The 25,048-nt window shown below is 36.2% G+C and overlaps 1 protein-coding gene across 12 annotated transcripts in view; it reads left to right on the plus strand.

Annotated features, from left to right (window-relative positions):
- Positions 1–25,048, plus strand: part of ZNF568 (zinc finger protein 568) — an 80,911-nt gene that overhangs the window by 3,799 nt on the left and 52,064 nt on the right. For 6 of the 12 annotated variants that reach the window (XM_049109951.1, XM_049109940.1, XM_049109944.1 and 3 more), the window contains 4 exons: positions 1,095–1,359; positions 3,322–3,377; positions 19,349–19,475; positions 19,743–19,838. In XM_049109951.1, the coding sequence (XP_048965908.1) occupies positions 1,284–1,359; positions 3,322–3,377; positions 19,349–19,475; positions 19,743–19,838 (355 nt within the window). In that variant the 5' untranslated portion in view covers positions 1,095–1,283. Of the gene's footprint in view, positions 1–1,094; positions 1,360–1,542; positions 1,743–3,321; positions 3,378–19,348; positions 19,476–19,742; positions 19,839–25,048 lie in introns of all 12 variants that reach the window. The other 6 variants (XM_049109972.1, XM_049109943.1, XM_049109946.1 and 3 more) reach the window with 2 other exon arrangements.

Here is a 25,048-nt window from a genome sequence, read left to right on the forward strand (position 1 = left end):
TATTCTGTTCTGTCATACAGTGCAAGGATTAGTCTACATTCTTGTATGTTACTTTTTTACTCTATGTAATAAAGGCTTAAAGCAGATGATAAATTAATATTTCTTAACTTAGCCATTTTATTCATCCAATATCATTGTGATGTGAGTATAATTCTAATTTCAGATGAAGAGTATGGGAATCCTAAATTGCAACTCTCTTTTACCTTGATTGCCAGGATAAATAGGAAATGGAATAGCTGCAGCTCTCTTTTACTCCAAACCTGAGGTTGCTGCAAATCTGAATCTTTTTTGACTCAACTTTGTATCTGTCACTACACTGAGTCTACACCTTAATGCTCACAGAAGATATTTGAAGAACAGATATTATGTGAACATCACTGTTGTGTTCACCTTGTTTCTAGAATCTTGGTGTTTCTCTTGAGTACTTAGTTCAACCTAGGTTGCTGAACCTTTGAGTGTTCCTCCAGGTTCTTACTGTCTTTGCATCCAGCAGCTCTGGTCTGTGACTCCAGGAAATGTGAATTATAAGCAAGGAAGCTAATTGTTTGGGACTGTATTAGTTATTTACTATTGTGTAACAAATTACCTCAAAATTCAGAGGCTTAAACAATAATAAACAATTATCTCACACTCTGTGATGGGTGGGAAACAACTTAGCTGAATAGTCTGGCTCAGATATTTCATGAAGTTGCAGTCAAGATGTTGACAAAGTTGTAGTCATTGTTAGGCTAGACTGGGGCTGGAGGATTTGCTTTCTAGATGGCTGGCAAGTTAGTGCTGGTTGCTGGCAGGAGCCTTTCCCTAGGGCTGTTTGAGTGTCTTCATGGCATGGTGGCTGACTTCCTTCAAAGTGCATGATTCAAGAATGTGCAATACAGAGACCTCAATGTCTTTTATGACCTAACTTTGGAAGTCACACAGTATCATTTTTGCAATATCCTATTGGTTAAACAGGACAACTCTATTTAGTATAGGAGAGGTTGAACAAAAACTATGAATACTGTAAGGTAGTGATCATTAGAAGCTACCTTGGAGGCTGGTTACTATAGAGATCTAGTGAGAAAACATCAAGTAAATTGGATTTATATCATAAGCCCACAGGTCCTGCCTCCACAAAGATAAGACAGATCTGTGATGTGAGTAAAAGGAAGCCTGGAGAGCAGGTATCCATCATGGAAGACCTTCTGACCTGAGAGGCTGCAGAGGCCTGAGATTGAGTGGAACCTGGAATTGTTGGATCTACAGCTTATCTTAACCCTTCTGCCTGAGAGGGGAAGGCTTGAATGACATCTCAACCTTCAGAGATCAGCAGTAGCTCTGTGACAGTGGAGCATTTAACCCAGATGATGGAAAGGAGAGGTGAGGTGGCTCAGAGATGGGCACAGTTTATGGGCAGATATATATATATATTTTAAGATTTTACTTATTTATTCATTTATTATTTATTTATTCATTTATTTATTTATTATTTATTCATTATTCATTTATTATTCTTTATTTATTTATTTATTTATTTATTTATTTATTTATTTATTTATTCAGACACAGAAAAAGAGAGGCAGCCCAATGTGGGAGCCCAATGTGGGACTCCATCCCGGGACTCCAGGATCACGCCCTGGGCCGAAGGCAGGCGCTAAACCGCTGAGCCACCCAGGGATCCCGGGGCAGACAGATTTTTAAAAAGAGTTAGGAAATTCAGTACTACTACCAAGAAACTTCACTTGAGTGTTACTGACTGCAGGGTAGGCATTTGTTTTTTATTTATTCACTTAACTATTGTTTGATTTTTTTAAAATAACTATTTTAAATGTAATTTCTGTTTTTCTTAGTTTAGATTTTTTTTTAAAGGGCTGTTAAATGTATAATCATAAACAAAATTTCCTACTCTATTCTTTCTCGTCCCTGATCCCACATTTTAGTATTCACTGCACTTTCCTGAATAATATCCTCATACTTGCTTACATACATGCTTAGTTTCTCAGTTTTAGTTGACTTTTGACAATGGACATAAGGATTTATCTCTGTTTTCTATCTAACCTCTTATCTCCCTCACCTCATCCCTCTCCCACCCACCTTCTCCTTGCCTTTCATTCTAATATGGTGTTTTATTAGAGGTTGAAGATTGACCAAATGTCAGGATCTGTATCTATTTTGGGGGAGGCTAGTCAGTTTCCCCTGCAAGAAGTAAGAAGTCTTAGATTTTGCTTGAGGAATATAAGCCAGAACTGCTTTTGGAAGGCAAACACAGTAGGAAATGAAGGATTGGAGGGACACACCTCATCTTTCAATATTACAACTTTCACTTAATTCCCTTATTTTCTCTACATTGCTCCAAACCCTTACATTCAGTTCCCATTCCCACACGCCTGCCTGCAGAAGTACCTAGTGACTGCATTCCTAAGCTGTTCAAGGGTTCTGCCATGGTTTCCCCATCCTTCCCCCACCCTCACTTAAGCTTCAGCTTTCTCTGGTTAAATTAGATAACAATTATCTGTCCAATCTCTAGTTTCCAAAATTTTGTTGACATCTCTTATCTGCTGAAGTCTTCTATATTCTTTCTTTATGAGACTCAGCTTCCTTTGTTCCTTTACTTTCATTTTGGTTGGTTTTGGGAGAGAGAAGGAGGAAATGCAAAAATGTATTTTTAACCTGAAGGCTCTGAATTTTTTAGATTAAAAAAGAAATTGTTTGAAATGTCATTAGAATCATGACTACATTTTATTCTAGCTTTTTATTGGTTTACAGCGCCTAACCTGTCCCTAATTAAAGTTTTTCCAAATTTGTTTTTAAGATTTTATTTATTTATTCATGAGAGACACAGAGAGAGGCAGAGACACAAGCAGAGGGAGAAGCAGGCTCCATGCAGGGAGCCTGACGTGGGACTCGATTCTGGGTTTCCAGGATCATGCCCTGGGCTGAAGGAGGTGTGAACCGCTGAGCCACCCGGGCCACCTGGGCTGCCCTCCAAATATTTTATAGTGCTTCATAAATTATATAATTCTTAAATCTTTATGGTATTTATTATTATGTACTTGAGGTAAATTTTCTATTAAGAGTAAAATAACAGGATCCTAGGGAAAGCCTGTATTTTGAATAGATTCATTGGTCACCCTATACTTAGCCCTCCAGAAATTCCTATCAGATCCTATATGGTAACATTAGTCTTTCTTGTACATTTCAGCATCTCATTTGCTGGTGGTGGTTAACATTTCTCAATGCCCTGAGTATCATTATAGATGATATAGCCACGTGGTACTGAAGATTTCTATATGCCTTTGTCTGGAGCTCTGAAATAAATCTCTTTTATTTCTCTTTCCTCAGCTTGGCATTCTCAGGACCCTGGCCTTTTGGAAGAAGAGGATATGACCCGGTCTCTCGTACGTTTTAAGCATTTATTTGTTTCCTTTGTTATTTTGCAGTGCAATTGCAGTGGGTTACCTAAACCTACCTGTAAATTGGAAAAAACTAAATTGATAAAAATTAAGAGTGAGGAAAAATACAGATAGAAGATCAGAACCAGGTGAAATTTGGAATGTGACTATCCAGAAACAGGTCCATACAAAGTTCAATTTGAATATGAGCTGGAGAAACAAAAGCAAACTGGGACATGAAGTTTATTACATAATTTATACTGTTTATGAGGAAAAGGCTAATAATTAAGGAAAGAGAAAGCTTTTCAAAGATTTTATTTTATTTATTTTTTTTTTTTAATTTTTATTTATTTATGATAGTCACAGAGAGAGAGAGAGGCAGAGACACAGGCAGAGGGAGAAGCAGGCTCCATGCACCGGGAGCCCGACGTGGGATTCGATCCGGGGTCTCCAGGATCGCGCCCTGGGCCAAAGGCAGGCGCCAAACCGCTGCGCCACCCAGGGATCCCGATTTTATTATTTTTTTAAAGTGATTCCTATACCCAGCATGGGGCCCAAACTTAGAACACTGAGATCAAGAATTGTGTGCTCTACTGGCTGAGCCAGCCAAGTGTCCCTGGAAAGAGAAAGCTTTTCATTGGGACCTAGGTCAAAGAAATTCCAAAATAATTCCATAATTCTTATAATTTTAAGCTCAGTTTTTTAAAAACTCTGTCCTGGCCAAAGATTAAAAGCTAAAATTACCTGCAAGAGTAAATGGAACATGTTTTTCAAATGATCCTACGTTTATATTTTCTTCTGTTGAAATTTTTTACAAACTGAACTAAAATGCACTAGCATTCTATGGAGAAATCTTAATAGTTCTTGTATCCATAACTTTCCACATCTCTTTTTTTTTTTTTTTTTTTAATGGCCTTGGAGGATACAGTATTATTTGTCTTCTGGCTCATTCTCCTTTGTTCTTGACTTTTTTTTGTTGCCAGCTCTGGAATCCCTCGCACCCCTGTTGTTAAATACTTTCCTTTTTGCTACCTCTTTTCCTCAGCTCATATTTCCCATCCTGAAACACACAAACACACTTCTTTTGGAGTACGATCATGTTCTTGAGATTATTTCTCCTGTTGGCTGAGTGGTTCTCTAGGCTTATAGAGACTTGGGTTCAAATCTAGGCCCAGCAACTTCCGAAGTGCATGATTATGGGCAGGTTTCTTAATCGCTATGGCCTCATTTACATTGTTTGTAAATGAGGATAATAATCATACTTATCCAATAGGAATAATGGGAGGGTTAAATGTACATAATAAGTGCTCCATAAATAGTAAATATTGTTAATAATTCTTAGCCATAGAAATCCTTCCTACCTGAAAAGGCCTTGGGATGTGTTGGCTATATTCATTGACTTGCCTTTTTAGTTTAACATATGAAACCAATGAGATAAACGTGAAGATGTCTGATTTGGGTTCATACAGTTAATCTTTCCCTTCAGTAAAACTACCATAAACACTGTAATAAGGCAAAACTGGGAATAGTTTTTGTAATACATATAACATAAATATACTAACAATTCTTAAAAACTAATAGTTAAGAAAATAGAAAATTATGTGAAGAACATGAAGAGGCAGTTGGAATAAAAGTGGTCAGAAAGTATCTTAAAATACTAATGTCAAAAAGAAACATTCAGATTTGCATACACATTTTTTTAGATGTATTTTGAATTGGTGGGTAATCATCTTTTATAAGAGGATTCCAAATAATTAGTTCACACATGCATTTTCTTTATATAGTAAAAAGCTAGAGATCAAGGCGAAGAGTTGTAATCTACACAAATGGAATACTCTTAGCTGTCAAAAAATTCATAACAATTCCTGTCAGATGTCAGATACAAGAGCCAGATATTTTGGACTATCAAATAGAAATGGACTGTCACTGTTCCTGGATATAAATATAGTCCACAGCAGCTTTTATTTATATGTGAATAGACTACAAGTAGAAAAACCTACAAAGAAGGGAATTAAAGCACAAAGGTTAAAAAGCTGGCATAACTTCATGCATGAAGTGTGCAATAAAGCCAGAATTCAAACCCATACAAAGTAACTCTAAGGTTACACTATGATACTATAGAGATTGAAGCCCACTCCTGAGTGAAGGAATGCAAATTTTGCCAATTAACTGTTCATGTTATTCATTCATTTTATATTGTTTTCCCTTTTCTACTTGAAATTAGGGAATTTTGAGAATGCTTTTCTTGGCAATAGGATTTATATAGGTAACCTGCAAATCTGCCACATTTATGGTATTAGGTATCTTTTGTTGTATAGACACTTTAAATTTGGTTGGTTATATTTAGCACATGATAAATATGTACACACAATAAGAATTCAGTCAACATTAATATACAGCATCAGTATTTAATAGTTCTTTCTTTCCTGAGTTGCTAATGTTGGTCTGTTCTAAGATATCTTTCATAATATTAGGTTTAAAGATAGTCTGTTTTCAAAACTTTATCATATTTAGTCTTAGTCTAATTGGAATTTAATTTTGTGATTGATTTTAAGTAAGCATTTACTGATAATTCTATCATCAGAATTATTTTTACATGTAGAAGACCAATTCCAACACCATTGTTAAATAGGTATTTCTTTTGTGATGCCACCCTTATCATGTACATGCTTAATTGTTCCTAGGCTTTTTATTCTGTTTCTTTAATCTGTTTGTCTACATTTGTACCAGTACTGTACTTTTCTTGTTTTAAGTACTGTAACTTTAAAATAACCCTGTTGCTTAGGCAAGGATTTCTCCACTTCCCACCACATATATGTTGTTGCTAGTCTTTCAGAAAAATTTTAGCTACTTTAGGACCCCTATATCTCTACTTGAATTTTAGAATCAGTTTATCTAGTTCTAAAGGAAAAAAAATCCTGTTGTGATTTTAACTGGAATTGCAAAGAATTTATAGGCTAGAGAAGAATTGAGTGAAATATTCTTTTCTATCACTAAGATGTTTCAAGTTAAGGGAATCTAGTAATATAATTCATCGTATTAAAAGAATCAGTTTCATAGAGCTACTAATTTTTTTAAAATCAGAACTTCAGTTTTTTTTTTTTTAAAGATTTTATTTATTCATGACAGACACAGAAAGAGAGGCAGTGACACAGGCAGAGGGAGAAGGAGACTCCATATAGGGAGCCCAACATGGGACTTGAACCCGGGTCTCTAGGATCACACCCTGGGCCAAAGGCAACACTAAACCACTGAGCCACCTGGGCTGCCCAGAACTTCAGATTTTAAAAGAATCTACAGGGACGCCTGGGTGGCTCAGCGATTGAGTGTCTGCCTTTGGCTCAGGGTGATCCCAGAGTTCTGGGATCGAGTCCCATATTGGGCTCCCTGCATGGAGCCTGCTTCTCCTGTTTCTGCCTCTCTCTGTGTCTCTCATGAATAAGTAAATAAAATCTTAAAAAAAAAAAATAGAATCTATAAAATAGGAGTAAAAGGATACTTTCTTAACACAATATTGTTAACAGTTTTTCTACACGTTATAAGCTAAAAGCCAACACCCTGTTTACTAGGGAAAATGAGACACTAAAGTCAAGAACACAACCAGATTGTCCATGCTACTGCATTTATTTACTGTATTTCTATATGCCTAGGGATATAACAAAGAGAAAAAATAGGAGATAAAAATTGGGAAGGTGCATGCAAAATTATGACAGCTAGATGATAAATATATGGGCAGCTGAAGAGAAAAAACTGAATCCAGTATGGACACAAAATTTATGCAAAAACCAATAGCATTCTGTATATAAACCACAACCAGCTGAAAAATAAAATGGAAGATGGTAAGAGTAGAAACAAAACCATAAAGAAAAAAAGTATCTGAGATATATAGGAGAAAAAAAAAACCTTTAAAATATTAATGTGGCCTGAAACAGGACTTAAGTACATTTTTAAAACACAATTTTTGTATAGGATCCATCATTATTAAACTAATATAACTTCTTTTAAATCTTTAGACTTATCTGAATAAAGATTCTAAATATTTTGGGGCACCTGGTTTCTGCTCAGGTGGTGATCTCAAGTTCCTGAGATCAATCCCCACAACCAGCTCCACACTCAGTGGGGAGTGTGCTTGAGATTCTCTCCCTCTCCTTCTCCCTCTGCCCATCCCCCCTTGTGCATGTGCTGTCTCTCAAATAAATAAATCTTTAAAAAAAGATTGTAGGGATCCCTGGGTGGCGCAGCGGTTTGGCGCCTGCCTTTGGCCCAGGGCGCGATCCTGGAGACCCGGGATCGAATCCCACGTCGGGCTTCCGGTGCATGGAGCCTGCTTCTCCCTCTGCCTGTGTCTCTGCCTCTCTCTCTCTCTCACTGTGTGCCTATCATAAATAAAAAAAAAAAAAAAAAAAAAAATTAAAAAAAAAAAAAAAAAAGATTGTAAATATTTTTCTTAGTATAAGGCAAGTCTATTCAACCAGAGTCTAGAATATATTTGCAAAATAAGAATATAAAATATCCAAGAAAAATATGAAAAAATACATCATGCTCCAAGTTTTTAAAGAAATATTTAATATTCGTACTTTAAGAAAAAATCCCTTTTTAGAAAAAGTTGCCAGTCATATCACAGAACTGATATGTAATTGCCTTTATGCCCTTACTGTAAACTTTTTTAAAAAGATTTGCCCTATTAAGATCTTAAAAACGAAGGAAAGGAAAGTAGTGTAATACCAGGGAGAACCTTGGAAATGTTAAGGCTAGAGGGATACGCATCTTCTTGGTTCTTCTGACAGGAGAAGGAATAGAACTTAAATGACACAAACTTTGAATTTATGCTTTTTTAAAGTTCAACCCCCTTTATTCCTTGTTACTAATATGGCATTTTTAACAACGTAAAGAGAGCTAATATCTTGGAAAAGTTGCCTCTTCTAAAGCACTGATTCATCATTTTTTTTTAAAGATTTTATTTATTCATGAGAGACACAGAGAGAGATAGAGACACAGGTAGAGGGAGAAGCAGGCTCCCTGCAAGGAGGCCCAGGATCATGCGCTGAGCTGAAGGCAGACGCTCAACCCCTGAGCCACCCAGGTGTCCCCTGATTCATCATTTTAAAGATTTTTTAAAATTTATTTATTTGACGGGACACAAGCAGGGAGAGGGAGAAGCAGGCCTCCTGCTGAGTAGGGAGGAGGGCACAAGGCTTAATCCCAGGACCCCAAGATCGTGACCTGAGCTTGAGCTAAAGGCAGATTCTTTTTTTTTTTTTTTTTTAAGATTTTATTTATTTATTCATGAAAGACATAGATCGAGAGAGAGAGGCAGAGGGAGAAGCTGGCCCCAGGCACGGGGGGCCCAGTGCAGGATCCGATCCCAGGACTCCCAAGATCACGCTCTGGGTCAAAGGCGGTTGCTGAACCACTGAGCCACCCAGGGATCCCCTAAAAGGAGATTCTTAACCAACTGAGCCACCCAGGCACCCCTGATTCATCATTTTATACAGTCAGAAATTAACCCATATTTACTTCTAGGTCTTCTGTTACTTGTTTTATAGGTTTTTCAGGAATGTAATTTTTTTTCTATGAGATTTGTGCTCATTCACTAAACTTAATGGAAAAGATGTTTTAATGCTAATTTTTTATAGAACTAGTGGAAAATATGTTTTCTGTTGTTTTTCCTTTGTTATGGTTTATATTCCATAGGGATTATCTAGTTGTAAAATTTATTGAATGATTAGTGGGTCCTAAGCTTAGTTCTAAGTGCTTCTCATCTTTTGTCTTCTTTAGTTTTTACATCAACTCATTGAGGAAATGACACTTTACAGATGAGGAAACTGAGGCTCAAATTTGGCTACTGTTGAGGTTGCACAATTAGTAAATTTTAAAACCTGTAAATTTTGATGTCAGACTCTACAGCCTCACTGTTAACCAGGAAAAATGTCTAAATCTAGCTCCACTTTGAAATCCTAGTATGTTGAAAATTTTTTTAGTTAGGTATATGTTAATCAGATGTCTATTCCACTTTTCTGCTTCCTTTGCCAGTAGAACAACAGGCATTTATTCTTATACTTGGAATCTGCACATTGACTGTGTAGGTTCAGGCTCTGCCTTGGGATGCAGGTTAACTGGCCTTGGCAAATCACTGGAGTACATGAACCAAGTCAAGTAAAGAGCTTGCCCCAGGAAGCTGCCCTTTCACCTGAATGAACACATGAGGAGCAGACATGATGAGCCCAGCCCACAGCCCCAGTGAAGGCTATGAGTTGTCTTTTCACTTTCTTGATGATGTTCTTGAAAGCACAAAATTCTTACATTTTTTGATGTATATTTTTTTTCATTTGTTGCTTGCACTTTTGGTGTCATATCTAAAAGCCTATTGCCTAATCCAAGGTTATAATTTTTACACCCTTATTTTTGTTTTTTTGTTTTTTAACATTGTCATAATATCTCTTTTTATTTCACTCCTTCAAAATTTTTTTTCACTTGTGCCTTTGGTTTTTCTTTGTATTGTGGTTTCTCAACAATGAGTATAGTTTTTAGATTAGGGCTTCATTCTCCATCCTCCATATTTGTCATCATCTTTCAACATACCTATCTCCTATATATTAAGTTTTATAATCCATGAACATGGGATGTCTTTCTTTTTTTGTTTTTAGGTTTTTAAAGTGGTATTTTGTAATTTTCAGAATGTAAGTTTGACACATATTTTGTTAAATTTATCCTTAAGTATTTTATTCTTTTTGATGCTAATGTAAGTGGGATTGTTTTCTTAATTTCATATTTGGATGCTCACTGTGTCTAGAAATTCAATTGAGGTTTTGTGTTGATCCTATATTCTGCAACCTTGCAGAAATTGTTTATTAATTGTTTATTAGTTTTAATAGAATTTTCATAGATTCCTTAGATTTTTCTATGTTCAAAATCATGCCATATGAAAATAGTTTTAGGTTCACAGCAGAGTTGAAAGTATAAAGATTTCCCATATACTCCTTGCCCCCATGCATGCATAGCTTACCCATTATCAATATTCCCCACTGGAACTGATAGAGGTATTACAATTTATGTAACTTATATTGACATCATAATTACCCAAATCCATAGTCTACATTAGGGTTCACTCTTGATGTTGCCCATTTGATGGAATTGGATAAGTGTATAATGGCATGTATCCATCATTATAGTATCATACAGAGTATTTTTATTGACTTAAAAATCCCCTGTGCTCTGTCTATTCATTGGTCCACTCCTCCCCCAATTCCCGGCAATCAGCGATCTTTTTTACTGTCTCCATAGTTTTGCCTGTTTCAGAATGTCCTGTAGTTGGAATCATACGGTACTAGCCTTTCAGATTGGCTTCTCTTAGTTATATGCACAATAAAGTTCCTCCATGTCTTCTTATGAGTTGATAGTTCATTTCTTTTTAGCACTGAATAATATTCCATTATCTGGATATACCACTGTTTATCCATTCACCTACTAAGGGACATTTTGGTTGCTTTTAAGTTTTGACAATTATGAATAAAGTTGCTGTAAAAATCTATTTTCCCTTTTTGTATTTTGTTGGATGAAATTTATTAGTGTTTTATTGAGGATTTTTACTTTTGTATTAATGAGAGATAGTGGCCTGTAGTTTTCTTTTTTTTGTCTTAGGTGATATTAGTATCAGAGTAATACTGAGTGTTTTCTCTTCTATTTTGGGAGAATTTGTGAAGAATTGGTTTTAATTTTTCTTTGTTGTTTGGTAGGATACAGTGAAGCCACTGAGCTTGAGCTTTTATTTGTGGGTAGTTTTTTGATTACTCTTTCAATGTCTTTATTTGTTATAGATATATTTAGTTTTTTTTCCTTGATTCGGGTTCATTAGTTTTGTCTTTTAGGAATTTGTCTATTTTGGGCAGCCTGGGTGGCTCAGTGGTTTAGCGCCGCCTTCAGCCCAGGGCGTGATCCTGGAGACACAGGATGGAGTCCCACGTCAAGCTCCCTGCATGGAGCCTGCTTCTTCCTCTACCTGTCTCTGCCCCTCTCTCTCTCTCTCTGTGTCTCTCGTGAATAAATAAATAAAATCTTAAAAAACAAACAAACAGGAATTTGTCTATTTTGTGTAAATCATCTAATCTGCTGGCATACTGTTATGTAAAATATTCCCCCCTAATCCTTTTTATTTCCTTGAGGTTAGTAGTGATGTTTCCTCTTTTTAATTCCTGAGTTTAGTGTTTTGAGTCTTCTCTCTCTCTCTCTTTTAGATCAGTCAAATGAAAGTTTTGTTAATTTTGTTGATCTTTTCAAAGAACCAGGTTTTTGTTTCACTAGTATTTCTATCATTTTCCCATTCTCTATTCTATTGACTTCCAATCTAATGTTTATTATTTCTTTCTTTTGGGTTACTTTGGGTTTAGCTTGTTCTTTTTCCAGTATCTGTGGTTGAAAAGTTAACGTATTGGTTTGCAATCTTTATTCTTTTCTGATGTGGGTATTACATTAATGCAGCTATAGATTTGCCTCTAAGTCTTGCTTTAGTGGAATTACATATAAGTTCTGTTATATTGTGTCATTTTCATTCATCTCATAGCATTTAATAATTTTCATTGTGATTTTTTTATTCAACCATTCATTATTTAGGAGTGTTGTTTAATTTTCACATATTTGTAAATTCACATGTATTCACATATTTGTACTCTCTGGATTAGTCACATTGGTTAATAAATATTTGTCCAACAATTCTAATACTATGATGCCTATGGGCCTCAGTTCAAAGTCCACTTTCTCCCAGTAGTTCTTAAATAGCTGCAACTTGTTGGAGGTGTCCGTTTTCAGCACTGTGCTCCAGATGACTCTCTACGCTGACCTGAAGCCCCGACCACATTCGTGTAGGTTACTGAGAGCAGGTTGTGCTACTTGTTGCACAGCTTGGCGCCCTGCTCAGTCTTGGCCTTAATGCAAATTGCCATGTTGTCATAGCACCTGCCCTGCTCAGCCAGCTTCACCTTCTGGATGAGCTCCATCTTCTCCACGGGAAGGAGGAGAGTGAGGAAGAACACCAATTGGATGGGGACGAGGCATAGGGAGGGCCTTCATGTCTCTGCCACCAGGGCACAAGTCTATTTTTGGTTTTGTTTTCTTTGCCTAAAGGGACCTATTGAGAAAAAATTGCTGCACCAGTGGCAGAAATTAATGCCTGTTTTCTCTTCTAGGGTTTTATGGTTTCAAGTCTCACATTTAGGTCTTTAATCCATTTTTAATTTATTTATCTATATGGTGTAAGAAAGTGTTCCACTTTCATTCTTTGCATGTTGCTCTCTAGTTTTCCCAGCACGATTTGTTGAAGAGACTCTTTTTGCCAGTGGATATTCTTTCCTGCTTTGTCAAAGATTAATTGGCCATATAAATGTGGATTTATTTCTGGATTTTCTATTCTGTTCTGTTGATTTATATGTCTATTTTTGTGCCAGTACCATATTGTTTTGATTACTATAGCTTTATAGGAAACCCTGAAGTCTGGAATTGTGATGCCTCCAGCTTTTCTTTTGTAAAGTTTTTATTTAATTTTATTTTATTAAGTAACCTATACTCACAACCACCACCACCACCCACCACACCACCATCTTAAGCCAAGATCAAAAGTTTCATGTTCTTCTGGCACCTGAGCCAGCCAAATGCCCCTGTTTTTCCTTTTCAAGATTGCTTTGGCTATTTCTTGTTCCATACAGATTTTATTATTGTTCTGTTTCCATGAAACTGATTAGTGGTTTGATCAGGATTACATTAAATGTAGACAGCTGTGGGAATATAGACATTTTTTTAAGTTAGTTATTTTAATCACTATATCCAACATGGGGTTTGAACTCATGACCCTGAGATAGAGAGTCACAAGCTTTTCCAACTCAGCCAGGGCCCCCTGGGTAGTATAGACATTTGAACAATTTTTGTTCTTCCAGTCCATGAGCATGGAATGTCTTTCCATTTCTTTGGTCATTTTTTATATCTTTCATTTGTACTTTATAGTTTCCAGAGTACAGGTCTTTCACCTCTTTGGTTAGATTTATTCCTAAGTATTTTATTATTTTTGGTGCAATTATAAATGGGCTTATTATCTTAATTTCTGCTGCTTCATTATTCTTGTATGAAATGCAGATTTCTGTAGATTGATTTTGTATCCTGCCACTTTACTGAATTCATTTATCAGATGTTCTAGCAGATTTTTGGCAGAGTCTTTCAGGTTTTCTGTATAGTATCACATCATCTGCAAATAGTAAAAATTGTACTTCTTCCTTACCAATTTGAATGCCTTTTATTTCTTTTTAAAGTCTGATTGCTGTGGCTAAGACTTTCAGTACTATGTTGAATAAAAGTGGTGAGAGTGGACAACCTTGTTTTGTTCCTGATCTTAGGGGAAAGGTTGTTTCTCCCCCTTGAGACTGATGTGAGCATGTTAGCTGTGGATTTTTCATATTTGGCCTATATTATGTTGAGGTATGTTCCTTTTAAGTCTACTTTGTTGGGGATTTTTATTATAAACAAGTGTTGTACTTTGTCACATGCTTTTCTGCGTATATTGAAATGATCACGTGGTTCTTATCCTTCCTCATTGTTGTGATGTGTAATAGTGATTCATTTGAGAATATTGAGCCACCATTGCAACCCAGGAGTAAATTCCACTTGATCATGGTGAATGATTTTTTTTTTTTTAAGTATTTTTGGATTTGGTTTGCTAGGATTTTCTTGATGGTTTTGCATCTTTGTTCATCAGAGATATTGGTCTGTAGTTCTCTTTTTTGTGGTATCTTTATCTGGTTTTGGCATCAGGGTAATGCGAGGCTCATAGGCTCTCAATGAATTTGGGAGTTTTCCTTCCTCTTCTGAATTTTTTTGAAACAGTTTGAGAAGAATAGGTATTAACTCTTCTTTAAATGTTTGGTAGAATTTGCCTGTGAAGTCGTCTGGTCCTGGACTTTTGTTTTTTGGGAGGTTTTTGATTGCTGATTCAATTTCATTAATGGTACTCAGTCTGTTCAAATTTTCTATTTCTTCCTGTTTCAGCTTTTGTAGGTTACATGTTTCTAGGAATTTCTCAATTTATTCTGGGTTGCCCTGTTTGTTGGCATATAATTTTTCATAATATTCTCTTATAATTGTATGTTTTTCTGTGGCGTTTGTTGTTATTTCCCCTCTCTAATTTGTGATTTTGTTTGAATCCTTTCTTTTTTTTCCTTGATAAATCTAGCTAGAGGTTTATCACTTTAATTTTTTTTCAAAGAACCAGAACCTGGTTTCATTTATTTGTTCTACTGGGTTTTTTTTTTTTTTTTTTGTAGTTTATCATTTATTTCTGCTCTAATCTTTGTTATTTCCTTCCTTCTGCTGGCTTTAGGTTTTTGTTTGTTGTGTTTTGTTTTGTTTTTATTTTTTTGTTTTTGGTAGCTCCTCTAAGTGTAAGGTTAGGTTGTTTATCTGAGGTTTTTCTTGCTTCTTGAGATGGACTTTCATTGCCATAAACTTCCCTCTTAGAAATCACTTTTGCTACATCCCAAAGATTTTGTGCTTTGATTTTCATTAGTTTCCCTGTACTTTTTAATTTCTTTTATTTCCTGGTTGACTCATTATTGCTTAGTAGCATGTTACTTGACCTTCATGTATTTGTACTCTTTCCACATTTTTTCATGTGATTGACTTCCAGTTTCATAGTGTTGTAGTCAAAATAGATGTATGATATCACTATCTTCATTCAACATATATTTTGTCAGGGCACCTGGGTGGCTCAGTCCTTTAAGCGTCTGCCTTCAACTCTGGTCATGATCCCAGGGTCCTGGGATTGAGCCTGCTTCTCTGTTTCCCCCCTGCTTGTGCTTTCTTGCTATCTATCTCTATCTCTTCAAATAAATAAATAAAATCTCTTTTAAAAAATAAATAAAATAACATGTATTTTGTCTGATATATTGCTACTCTGGCTTTGTTTTGACATCCATTTGCATAATAAATATTTCTCCATCCCCTTACTTTCGTTCTGCAGGTGTCTTTATGTCTAAAATGAGTCTCTTGTAGGTAGCATATAGATGGGTCTTGGTTTTTTATCCATTCTGTCACCCTACATCCTTTGAGTGGAACATTTAATCTATTTACACTCAAACTAATTATTGATAGATACATATTTATTGCCATTTTATTACTTGTTTTGTGGTTGTTTCTGAAGATTTTCTCTGATTCTTTCTTGTCTTTCTTTCATGGTTTGCTGGTTTTCTTTAGTGGTATATTTGGTTTTCTTGGTCTTTATTCTTTGCATATTTATTAGTGGTTTTTGATTTGTGGTTACAGTTAGGTTTGTATGTAACATCTGCATATAGCAGTCTATTAAGTTGATGGTCATTTAAGTTTGAATTCATTTTTACTCCTCCTTATATTTTAGGTATATGGTGTCATTTTTATATCTTTTTATTGTGAGTTCTTTGATTTTTTTTACAGAAATACTCATTTTTACTGATTTTGTGTTTTTTACTTTCATACTGTCATTTTTGGTCTTCTCAAGGAGTGCCTTTTAATACAGGATGGTTTAGTGGTCATGAATTCCTTTAGTTTTTGTCTGGGAAACTCTTGATAGCTCCTTCACTCTTAGTGATAGCTTTGCTGGATAGAGTATTCTTGGCTGCAGATTTTTCCCACTCAGCACTTTGAATATATCATGCCATAGCTTTCTGGCTTGGACAGTTTCTGCTGAAAAATCTGCTGATAGCTTTATGAGGTTTCCTTTGTATGTAGCTATCATCTTTTGTCTTGCTGATTTTAATATTTTTTCTTTATCACTGTATTTTGCCATTTCAATTACAATATGTCTTGGTATGGATCTACTTTTGTTGATTTTGTTGGAGGTTCTCTGTGCCTCCTGGATCTGAGTATCCATTTCCTTCCCCAGATTAGGGAAGTTTTCAGCTATCATTTCTTTAAATAAATTTTCTGCCCCCTTTTCTCACTCTTCTTCCTTTGGGACTCCTGTAATAAAATGTTACTACATTTGATGGAGTCACCCAGTTTCCTAATCGGTTCTCGTTTTGCATAATTCTCTTTTTCCTTTTTTGTTCAGCTTGATTACTTTCCATTATTGTGTCTTCTAGGTCATTAATTCATTACTCTACTCATCCAACTTGCTGTTCATTCCACCAAGTGTTTTTCTCATCTTGTTTATTGAGTACTTTATCTCTGCTGTGTTATTCCTTTTGTCTATATTAATGGTCTCACTGATGTCCTCCACTCTTTTGTCAAGTCCAGTGAGTATCCTTGTGATCACAGTTTTAAATTCTCCATCAGGCGGGATGCCTGGGTGGCTCAGTGGTTGAGTGTCTGCCTTTGGGCCAGGGCATGATCCTGGAGTCCCAGGATCGAGTCCCACGTTGGGCTCCCTGCATGGAGCCTGCTTCTCTCTCTGCCTGTGTCTCTGCCTCTTTCTGTGTGTCTCATGAATAAATAAATAAAATCTCTTAAAAAAATCTCCATCAGGCATGTAACTTATATCTGTTTGCTTAGATCTCTGACCATTGCCTTGTCGTGTTCTTTCTACTGAGACAAATTCCTCTGTCTTCCCATTATGTCTAAGTCTCTGTGCCTGTTTCTATGTGTTAGGAAGGTCAGCAACATCTCTTGTTCTTGAGGGTAATTAATGACTTCATGAAAAAGAGATCCTATAGTGTCCTGCTCTGTAGTGTCCCCTGTTCCCCAAGGTCTCTTGCTTTCAGGAGTTGTCTCCAATGTGTGCCACTTGTACTCTGCTGTTGTGTCTTGGCTGCTTTATCTTTCAGGCCAGTTGTCTCCAGAGGCTCTCTTTTCCTTTGTGGGCAGTGTTTGGTCACTGGCCCAAATGTGGTTTGTTTTAACTAGGCGTGCTCTAATCTCTTTGTGAAATGAGACCTATTGCCACTGCCACAGGAACTAAGGCCTCATGGTACTCCCAGGTCAAGAGAGACCATGTTTGCAGGGGTTTGAGCTGGTCTTCTGGGGGTAGGGACCCACCAAACTGGGACTGAGGCAAGTATGACCGGGAAGGGCAGTTCTTCTGGAGCACAGAGGGGGCAGGCTTAGTGTAAGCAAGTTAGGTAGCTAGTGTGGGCACTGCATTGGTTTCTGTAGGTGGCCCTATGCTTATACTGATAAATTGGAGAGGAAAATGGTGTTGGACAGTTCCTTTGTTCCCAGGTGGGCCTTTCTGTAAATGCTGCCTCTCTGGGACACACCGCAAGATGAGCAACTAACTTCCCCATTGTGTGCCCCCGGCGCTCTTCAGATTACTCTTTTCACACTGTATGTCTGTTTATCCTGCCTTTTTTCCAGGAGTAGCCCCAAAGTCCTCCAAACTCTCCTGAGCCACACATGCTGACCTTTAAAACTCTGGGCCTTATGTCTACTGGTTGCAAGAACTCATCAAATTTAGGCCCTCTCTGTCCAAGCCAGTTGCTGTGGTGATTTATTTTCCCCATGTGCTCCCCTGTGTGCTTTTCTGTCTCTTGCCCTTCTTTGTGACTACAGCTCCCTCACTACTACAGGGGCTCTCCAATCTGTGTCTCCACAGTTCCTATTTTCTTTGATGGCCTCTTTACCTTTAGTTGTAGAGTTTGTTCTACCAATCTTCAGATCTATTTCTGGGATATTTTAGGATGATTTGATAGTTATCTAGTATTCATGGGACCATCTAGCTATCTTGCTTTGTATCCAAAAAGTATACATACTGTCCTTTCTTTGATTGTTGTTTTCTTTAGCTATGTTTATAATGAATGCTTTGAAGTTTTAGTGTGTTAAACCTGATATCTGAGCCCTTTCACAAGCAATTTCTGTTGCTTTTTATCAGTGTATGGATTTCCCTCTCCAGTTTATTTTCCTGTTGTAATTTTTTTAAAAAACTGAACACTTACCTTATATATTGTAATAATTCTGGATACTGATTCTCACCCCTTTTTCTCTAAGAGTTTTTATTTTTGTTTACTTATGCATATGTTCAGTGAGAGCATGAGTAGGGGAAGGGCAGAGGGAGATGGAGAAGCAGACTCCCCACTGAGCAGGGAGCCTGATCCCGGGTCTCTAGGATCCTGACCTGAGCCCAAGGCAGATACTTAACTGATTGAGCCACCCAGGCACTCCTCATTTGTACTGAATTCTCCCAAATGTGAAATATGTGTGTTTTTTTTTCCTTAGAGCCTTAAAGATTTTTTCCTTATTTCATGATCTGAATATTGAAGTTTTTAAATGGAGGGGAAGAGTTAGATATATGTGACTAAGTAACATTCTTTTCCAGAAATTTATCATTTGTTTCTTGGCCTCTGTTACATTGCTGTCATTTCTCATCCTCTAATTATAACTAAACAAGAAACAAAAACCTGAGTCCCTTTCTTTGATGCTTGACTTTTGATTCTGTCCTTGGCCCTTTACTTACTATGTATGTTTTCTACAATTACTCCTATCCTTCAGCCATGGATTCAGCTGTCAATATTAGGTTGATGGCTAATTCTTATCTTTCTTCATACCTCTAACTGCATATTGGATATTTCCATCTGGAAGTTCTATAGAAATTTCAAATTTTGCACATTCAGATTTTCATACCTCTCCTCATTCTTCCTGCCTTATTTCTCTTCCATCCCAACTTTCTCCATGTTCCCTTTCTCACTAGGCCACACAGTCACTTGGATAGGTTCTGAGACCGTTACCTGTGAGTCATGTCTAACTCTTTCAATTCTGTCACAAACCAGTACAAATCAGTGACCATTATCTTCAGTTTCCTGTATAATAGATGATGAATGCTTAAGTTTGCTAAGTTAAAAGTCAACATCTTACAGCATATTTCTACAATGATTTGTTTTCTTTCACAGTGTAATACAAGATTAGGTAAACATGAAGATTAAAAGTTCTTAATGAACTCTGATCCCTGGATACTAGCTACATAAGTTCTTACATATTTTGACCACTGCATCTAAGTTTGATGACTTCATATTAATTAGTATTGGTTTTTACAGGAGACAGTGACATTTAAGGATGTGGCTGTGGACCTCACCCAGGAGGAATGGCAGCACATGAAACCTGCTCAGAGGAACTTGTACCGGGATGTGATGCTAGAGAACTACAGCAACCTAGTCACAGTGGGTAAGGGTAGCTTTGCAATTTTTCATGGAATTCCTTTCCATTTTTGAAGTTTATGAAGACTTTAACTTGCCAGGTGAATTTAGCCTTCCTTTTCTTCACATGATTGTATGTATTCATATTCAGGGTAAAGCCTAATTACTTTGTCTCACTTTGGAAATTCCTTTGTCCTCATCCTTCATGGGCCCTCAAGCCACTAAGACTCAGCCCAAGGTGTCAATGGTTGTCTTCAGCATTGACATCCAAGTCCTTTGCTGTTTCCTATAATAGGTTATCAAGTCACCAAACCAGATGTGATCTTCAAGTTGGAGCAGGAAGAGGAGCCATGGGTGATAGAGGAAGAAATGCTTGGGAGGCACTGTCCAGGTGAATAAGTAAAAAGCAGCTCTGAATGAGAAAGCCACAGGACAATTGTTCATGTGGTTGATACCATTTCACATTTTCCAAGATTTTCTTAAAGGCTGTAGTGTTCTAAGGGGACAAATGGTATGAATGGATTGGATTACTATGACATTTCCAAATACTATATTGTTCCTATACTGGAACTATCTCCTTTTCCAAATTTTAAGGGGCTGGTAGTTCCATCTGATTTCAGGATGCCAACCTTCTTTAATTTGTTTAAAGCCTCACTTTCAGGATTATTGTTCCTCTGTGATCCTTAAACTCTCTTTTTCCTTTGTGATTGTAGTTTTAGTTTTATTTCCTTGTTCATTCAGTATTTCACAGATGTGTAATAATTTAAAAGTCTGTTTGTTTCACACTTAGATTTTGTTTCAGTTTCTTTCCATTTTGAAAGTTAATTCCACAAATTAACTTTCATAGATTTGACATCTTTAGAATGTTGAGATTTTCTATTAAAGAACTTGCTCTGTTTTTGTTCATATCTACTTTGTATCCTTCAGAAATGCTTTCCAACTTTTCCCTTTATAGCTTTTGTATATTTCTTAAGTTTATACCTAAGTATTAGATAAGAGAAAAAAAATCAGTACTATACATTATCTCAGTGCTTTCATCACTGTGCTTTCAGTTTGTCATTGGAAAGGAATCTATAAATTCATCTTTAGTTTAAGGTAAAATTGTATTCCTGAAAAACACAAGAGAATCAACTGAAAAGGTATAACAAATAGTAAAAGAATCCAGTGAGATGGCAGGATATCAAATTAACAAATAAAAATCAGTAGCTTTTATATATACGTCAACGATCAAGTGGAAGATATAAAAGAAAGATTTATCATTTATCTTTTTATATCTTGTAGATTATGTTGTAACAATAAAGACAAAATTTATAGTTCTAACAATAAAAGTAAAATACTGTTTGGGGCATTAGCATGTTACAGTGTACAAAACAAAGTCCTGTCCTCATGGAATTTATAAATTTAGTGGAAACTAGAGTCCTTGAGTTTTTGCACATAAGAAAATATTTCTTACCCTTTATTATTTGGTTAATAGTTGGCTGTGTGTAAAATTCTTGAGCCGTACTTTTTTGGTAGACAGTTCCCTGAAGACTTTAGATAATCCTCTGCTATCTCCTGGCTTTGACTATTTCATGGAGACATCTGAAGCCTGATTGGTTCCCCTCATAGATTATTTGATTTGTTTGCCTTCAAGGCCTGTAGGTTTCTTTTTCCTTAAATCTTTAGAACTTTTGTGGTCTATTGATCAGTCAGTATCAGTTTTTCATTTCAACTTGTATATTCATGTTTTTTGGTTCTAATTAGCATTATTGTATAGAGCTGATGCAGATTCCTTTTACAATCATTGTCACTCATCTTTAAATGAGGTTATTTCTTGCTGGACCCACTATTTACAGAAGAGTATTGAAGATTGTCCAGAAAAATGCTCTGAGTAAATAGGAAGCCCTTGTCACTCTTACCAGCCTCCTTTATCATTCAAGTTTTTGTACTGAGCATTGGTTTGCCCTTCACTTTTTCTGAATCAAAGATTATTAGTTGCATGCTTCCTCTTGCATACAGTATCTCTTCTATTCTGCTATGCAAACAGATTGCTTATATAAGAATAATGACTGTTTGCATCTTCTTATTTAGCTTTGTTTTCCCTACCATTTCGTATGGCCAGATGAAGACCATTATGTTCCTGCTACCAGTCCCAATACATCTGGATCCCACTGTTGCAAAAAATAACTAATTCATTCTGCCCATAGAGTGTGCCTCCTGTTTGGAGGAAACTCTGTTACTATTCAGCTTTCTGTCTGAGATAGGAGAGAACAGCCACATTCTCCATGTTTCTTTCCTACCTGGTCCGATCTATCCCCTGCTCTTTATTTTCTGGAGTTGGAGTTTAGCTGCCTTTAGTTTCCCTGAAGATATATTTTCTTTATGTTCTTCTTCATATTTGCAGAGAGAGGAGAGGAGACAGAGATGTTTAATTTGACCATATTGAAACAGGAAGTTCCTCTGCTATATTTTATCCCATGGATCACCCTTCTTGGAAATGTCTTTCATTTTGCTCCTCTCTAAAAGATTCTGTTATCTCCTTAGCTCCTCTTTATTGTTTGTTTCCTGTTCCTTTAGGAAATGTCTTTTATGTGACTTCTTTTCTCAGCCCTCACTGGACATTATCCAGAGCCATTCTGAATTACATAAAGATCCTTTTTCCTTTATGTGCCTATATGACATAGGTGTGTTCCTGCCTTTTAGTCAGTATTTAAGTACAGGAGTGGCAACATTTAATGTCTCTAGTGTTGTGAAACTCTTCACATCTTTGCCTTTAATTATGAGGGTTCTTACCTATTCTGGTTCTGTTATTTAACTTGGAACTCAATTTCTAATAAATGCTCCCCACCACTCATAGCCATTATAGATCGACCTCCATTTTTTACCTAACTTTCTACTTTATGTCTACCACAGTGATTTGGAGTCTTAAAACATACTGGTTATATATTTGATTTCTGAGACTTAATCCACCAAAAGTAGGGCTATCTTATTCTTCATGTAATAACTCATGAATTGATTGGTATAGAGCTATATTTGGAGAGATTTTTTTTTTCTTACTGCTTTTGCTGTTTTAAATATTTATTTTGGGCACCTGAGAGGCTCAGTTGGTTGAGTGTCTGCCTCTTAATTTCATCTCTGGTCATGGTCTCAGGGTCCCGCATGGGGCTCACATTCAGCAAGGAGTCTGCATGGGATTCTCTCTCCCTCTGCCCCTCCCCCTGCTCATGTGCTCACTCTCTCTCAAATAAATAAGAATAAATCTTTAATAAATAAATAAAATATTTCAAGACCTTCAAAGTAAATGTAGAGGATTTATTCAGGTCAGGTTAAAAAGGGCAGAGTCACATGAGATATTGTTGAAATCTTAAATTGCATATGAAGCGTTTTTTAGCAAATAAGGGAATCAGACAGAAAATACCTTAAAAATTTTAAGAGGAGGATTATAAAAGGAATAACAAGATAGAGAAAGTTTTTGGAAAAAAATTTTAAGCGACCTTGGCATTAAAGTTGTTTTCCTGTAAGATTTGTAGATTCTTTAGATTTATTTTAAAAATGAGAACAGGGGTGCCTCGGTGGCTCAGTGGTTAAGTGCCAAACTCTTGATTTTGGCTCAGGTCATGATCTCAGGGTTGTGAGGTGGAGCCCCACATTGAGCCCTTTGTTGGGCTCTGCACTAGGTGTGGAGCCTGCTTAAGATTCTCTCTCTCTCTCTCTCTCTCCCCCCCCCCCCGCCCCCACTTGCTGTGTGTGCACTCTTTCTAAAAATATTTTTTAATATAAATAAAATAAATAAGTAAAAATGAGAAAAACATAACATTAAAAGAAAACCAAATCATAAAAGTTTGGAGAGTAAAATTAGTATGACATGTTCATGGGGCAAAACTTAAGCATAGCATGATTGGAAAAGGGGAGACTTTAAAGGATAAGTGAAATGGAGGTTAGGTTATCTCGTGTAGTCAGAGAAGTCTGAACTTTGCTAACCTTCATGCCCTCTTTTGTATTTATAAAATTTTATGGGCAATTTAGTTCAATTTTTTCCCCTTTTTATTTTTTAAATTATTTTAAGGTTTTTTTTCTCTTTTTTTAATCACTGAAGCTGTAGTTTTGCCTTATGTATGTTGGCACTCAAATTACAATACGTTTGTTTATAGGCAGGGACTTAGAAGAAAACTGAATATAAAAATTAAAAAGTATCTAATTATGTGAATTTTAAGTTACCTGGGGTTGAATCTAGAGAAACCATTATAGAGCTAATGATGTAGAGAAGAATATTATTATTTTAGGTAACAGTATGTCAGCCATGAAGAAAGAACAAAAGCAAAACACAACTGAATTTGCTGATAAGGGTAGTTTTAGTGTCTAGAAATAGGATAAACTGATAGTACCTGCTATTAGATCAATGCAGTGAATCATATCTTAAACAAAGATGGCTTGCCTTGTGATCATTGGATATTTATATGCCTTGTTCTTTCTTTATGCACTTATGAGAATGACTTACAATTAGGGCACCCCAGGTGGCTCTGCGGTTTAGTGCCGCCTTCAGCCCAGGGCATGATCCTGGAGACCTGGGATCGAGTCCCACGTCAGGCTCCCTGCATGGAGCCTGCTTCTCTCTCTGCCTGTGTCTCTGCCTGTCTCTCATAAATAAATGAATAAAATCTTAAAAAAAAAAAAAAGAGAGAGAGAGAGAGAGAATGACTGGCAATTAGATGCAAAGTTGAAGCTGTCTCCATCGTTATTACCAGTTTGGGACTGGATTTAGTTTGGACAGCCTAAGCTTCAAGTGTTTTTATACAGAAATAAGGGAATTAAAACTTTATAAAGATAATTTGCCTCTCGTCTGCAGAATGGGTAAGATCTAAACTTCCTAGGATCATATTACAGTTAATCTTGGTGAAAGTAATGAAAATTTGGGTTACAATTTGCTTCTGTAACCTAATACTACTGTTATTATTTTCCTTTTATATTATTTCTTTACTTTTTAATATGCATTTTTAATTTTTCTCAAAGTAATACATGTACTTGCTTTTTAAAAACATAGAAATACAAGGCTTATGACAGTCCCATCATCTAACCTCACATTTTACCTCATTTAGGGAATTATTTTCATTTCAATTTACTTAGCTATTTCTTTTAGCATTGACCTTTATTTCTAAATAAATATACTTTAACAATGTTTATCATAGTCATTTTCAAACAGACAAAAATAGAATATAAGGAATCCTCATACTTAGCTTCAACAGTGTTCAGCATTTTGCCAGATTTATTTATCTGTCTCCCCCAGTTTCGTTTTGGTTTAGTTTGTGAACTATTTTACATTTCATCTTTAAATACTATTGTATATATCTCTAACAAGCAAAATTTATTTAAATAACCACAATATTATTATCACACCTAATAACATTAATAATAATTTCTTACTCTCATCTGATATTTAGTTCTGTTCCTATTTCCTTGATTGTCTCAAGAATATATTTTTATGGTTCATTTATTTGAATCAGGATCTAGATAAAGATTAGCACATTGTATTTGGTTGATATATCTCTTAGTTTTAATTCATAAGAGGTTCTCCTCCCCCTTGCCCGCAACCCATTCCCCCCCCCCGCCCACATTTTATTGGTA

This window comes from Canis lupus, chromosome 1, assembly GCF_003254725.2.
Source record: "Canis lupus dingo isolate Sandy chromosome 1, ASM325472v2, whole genome shotgun sequence".
Taxonomy (NCBI): Eukaryota; Metazoa; Chordata; class Mammalia; order Carnivora; family Canidae; genus Canis; species Canis lupus.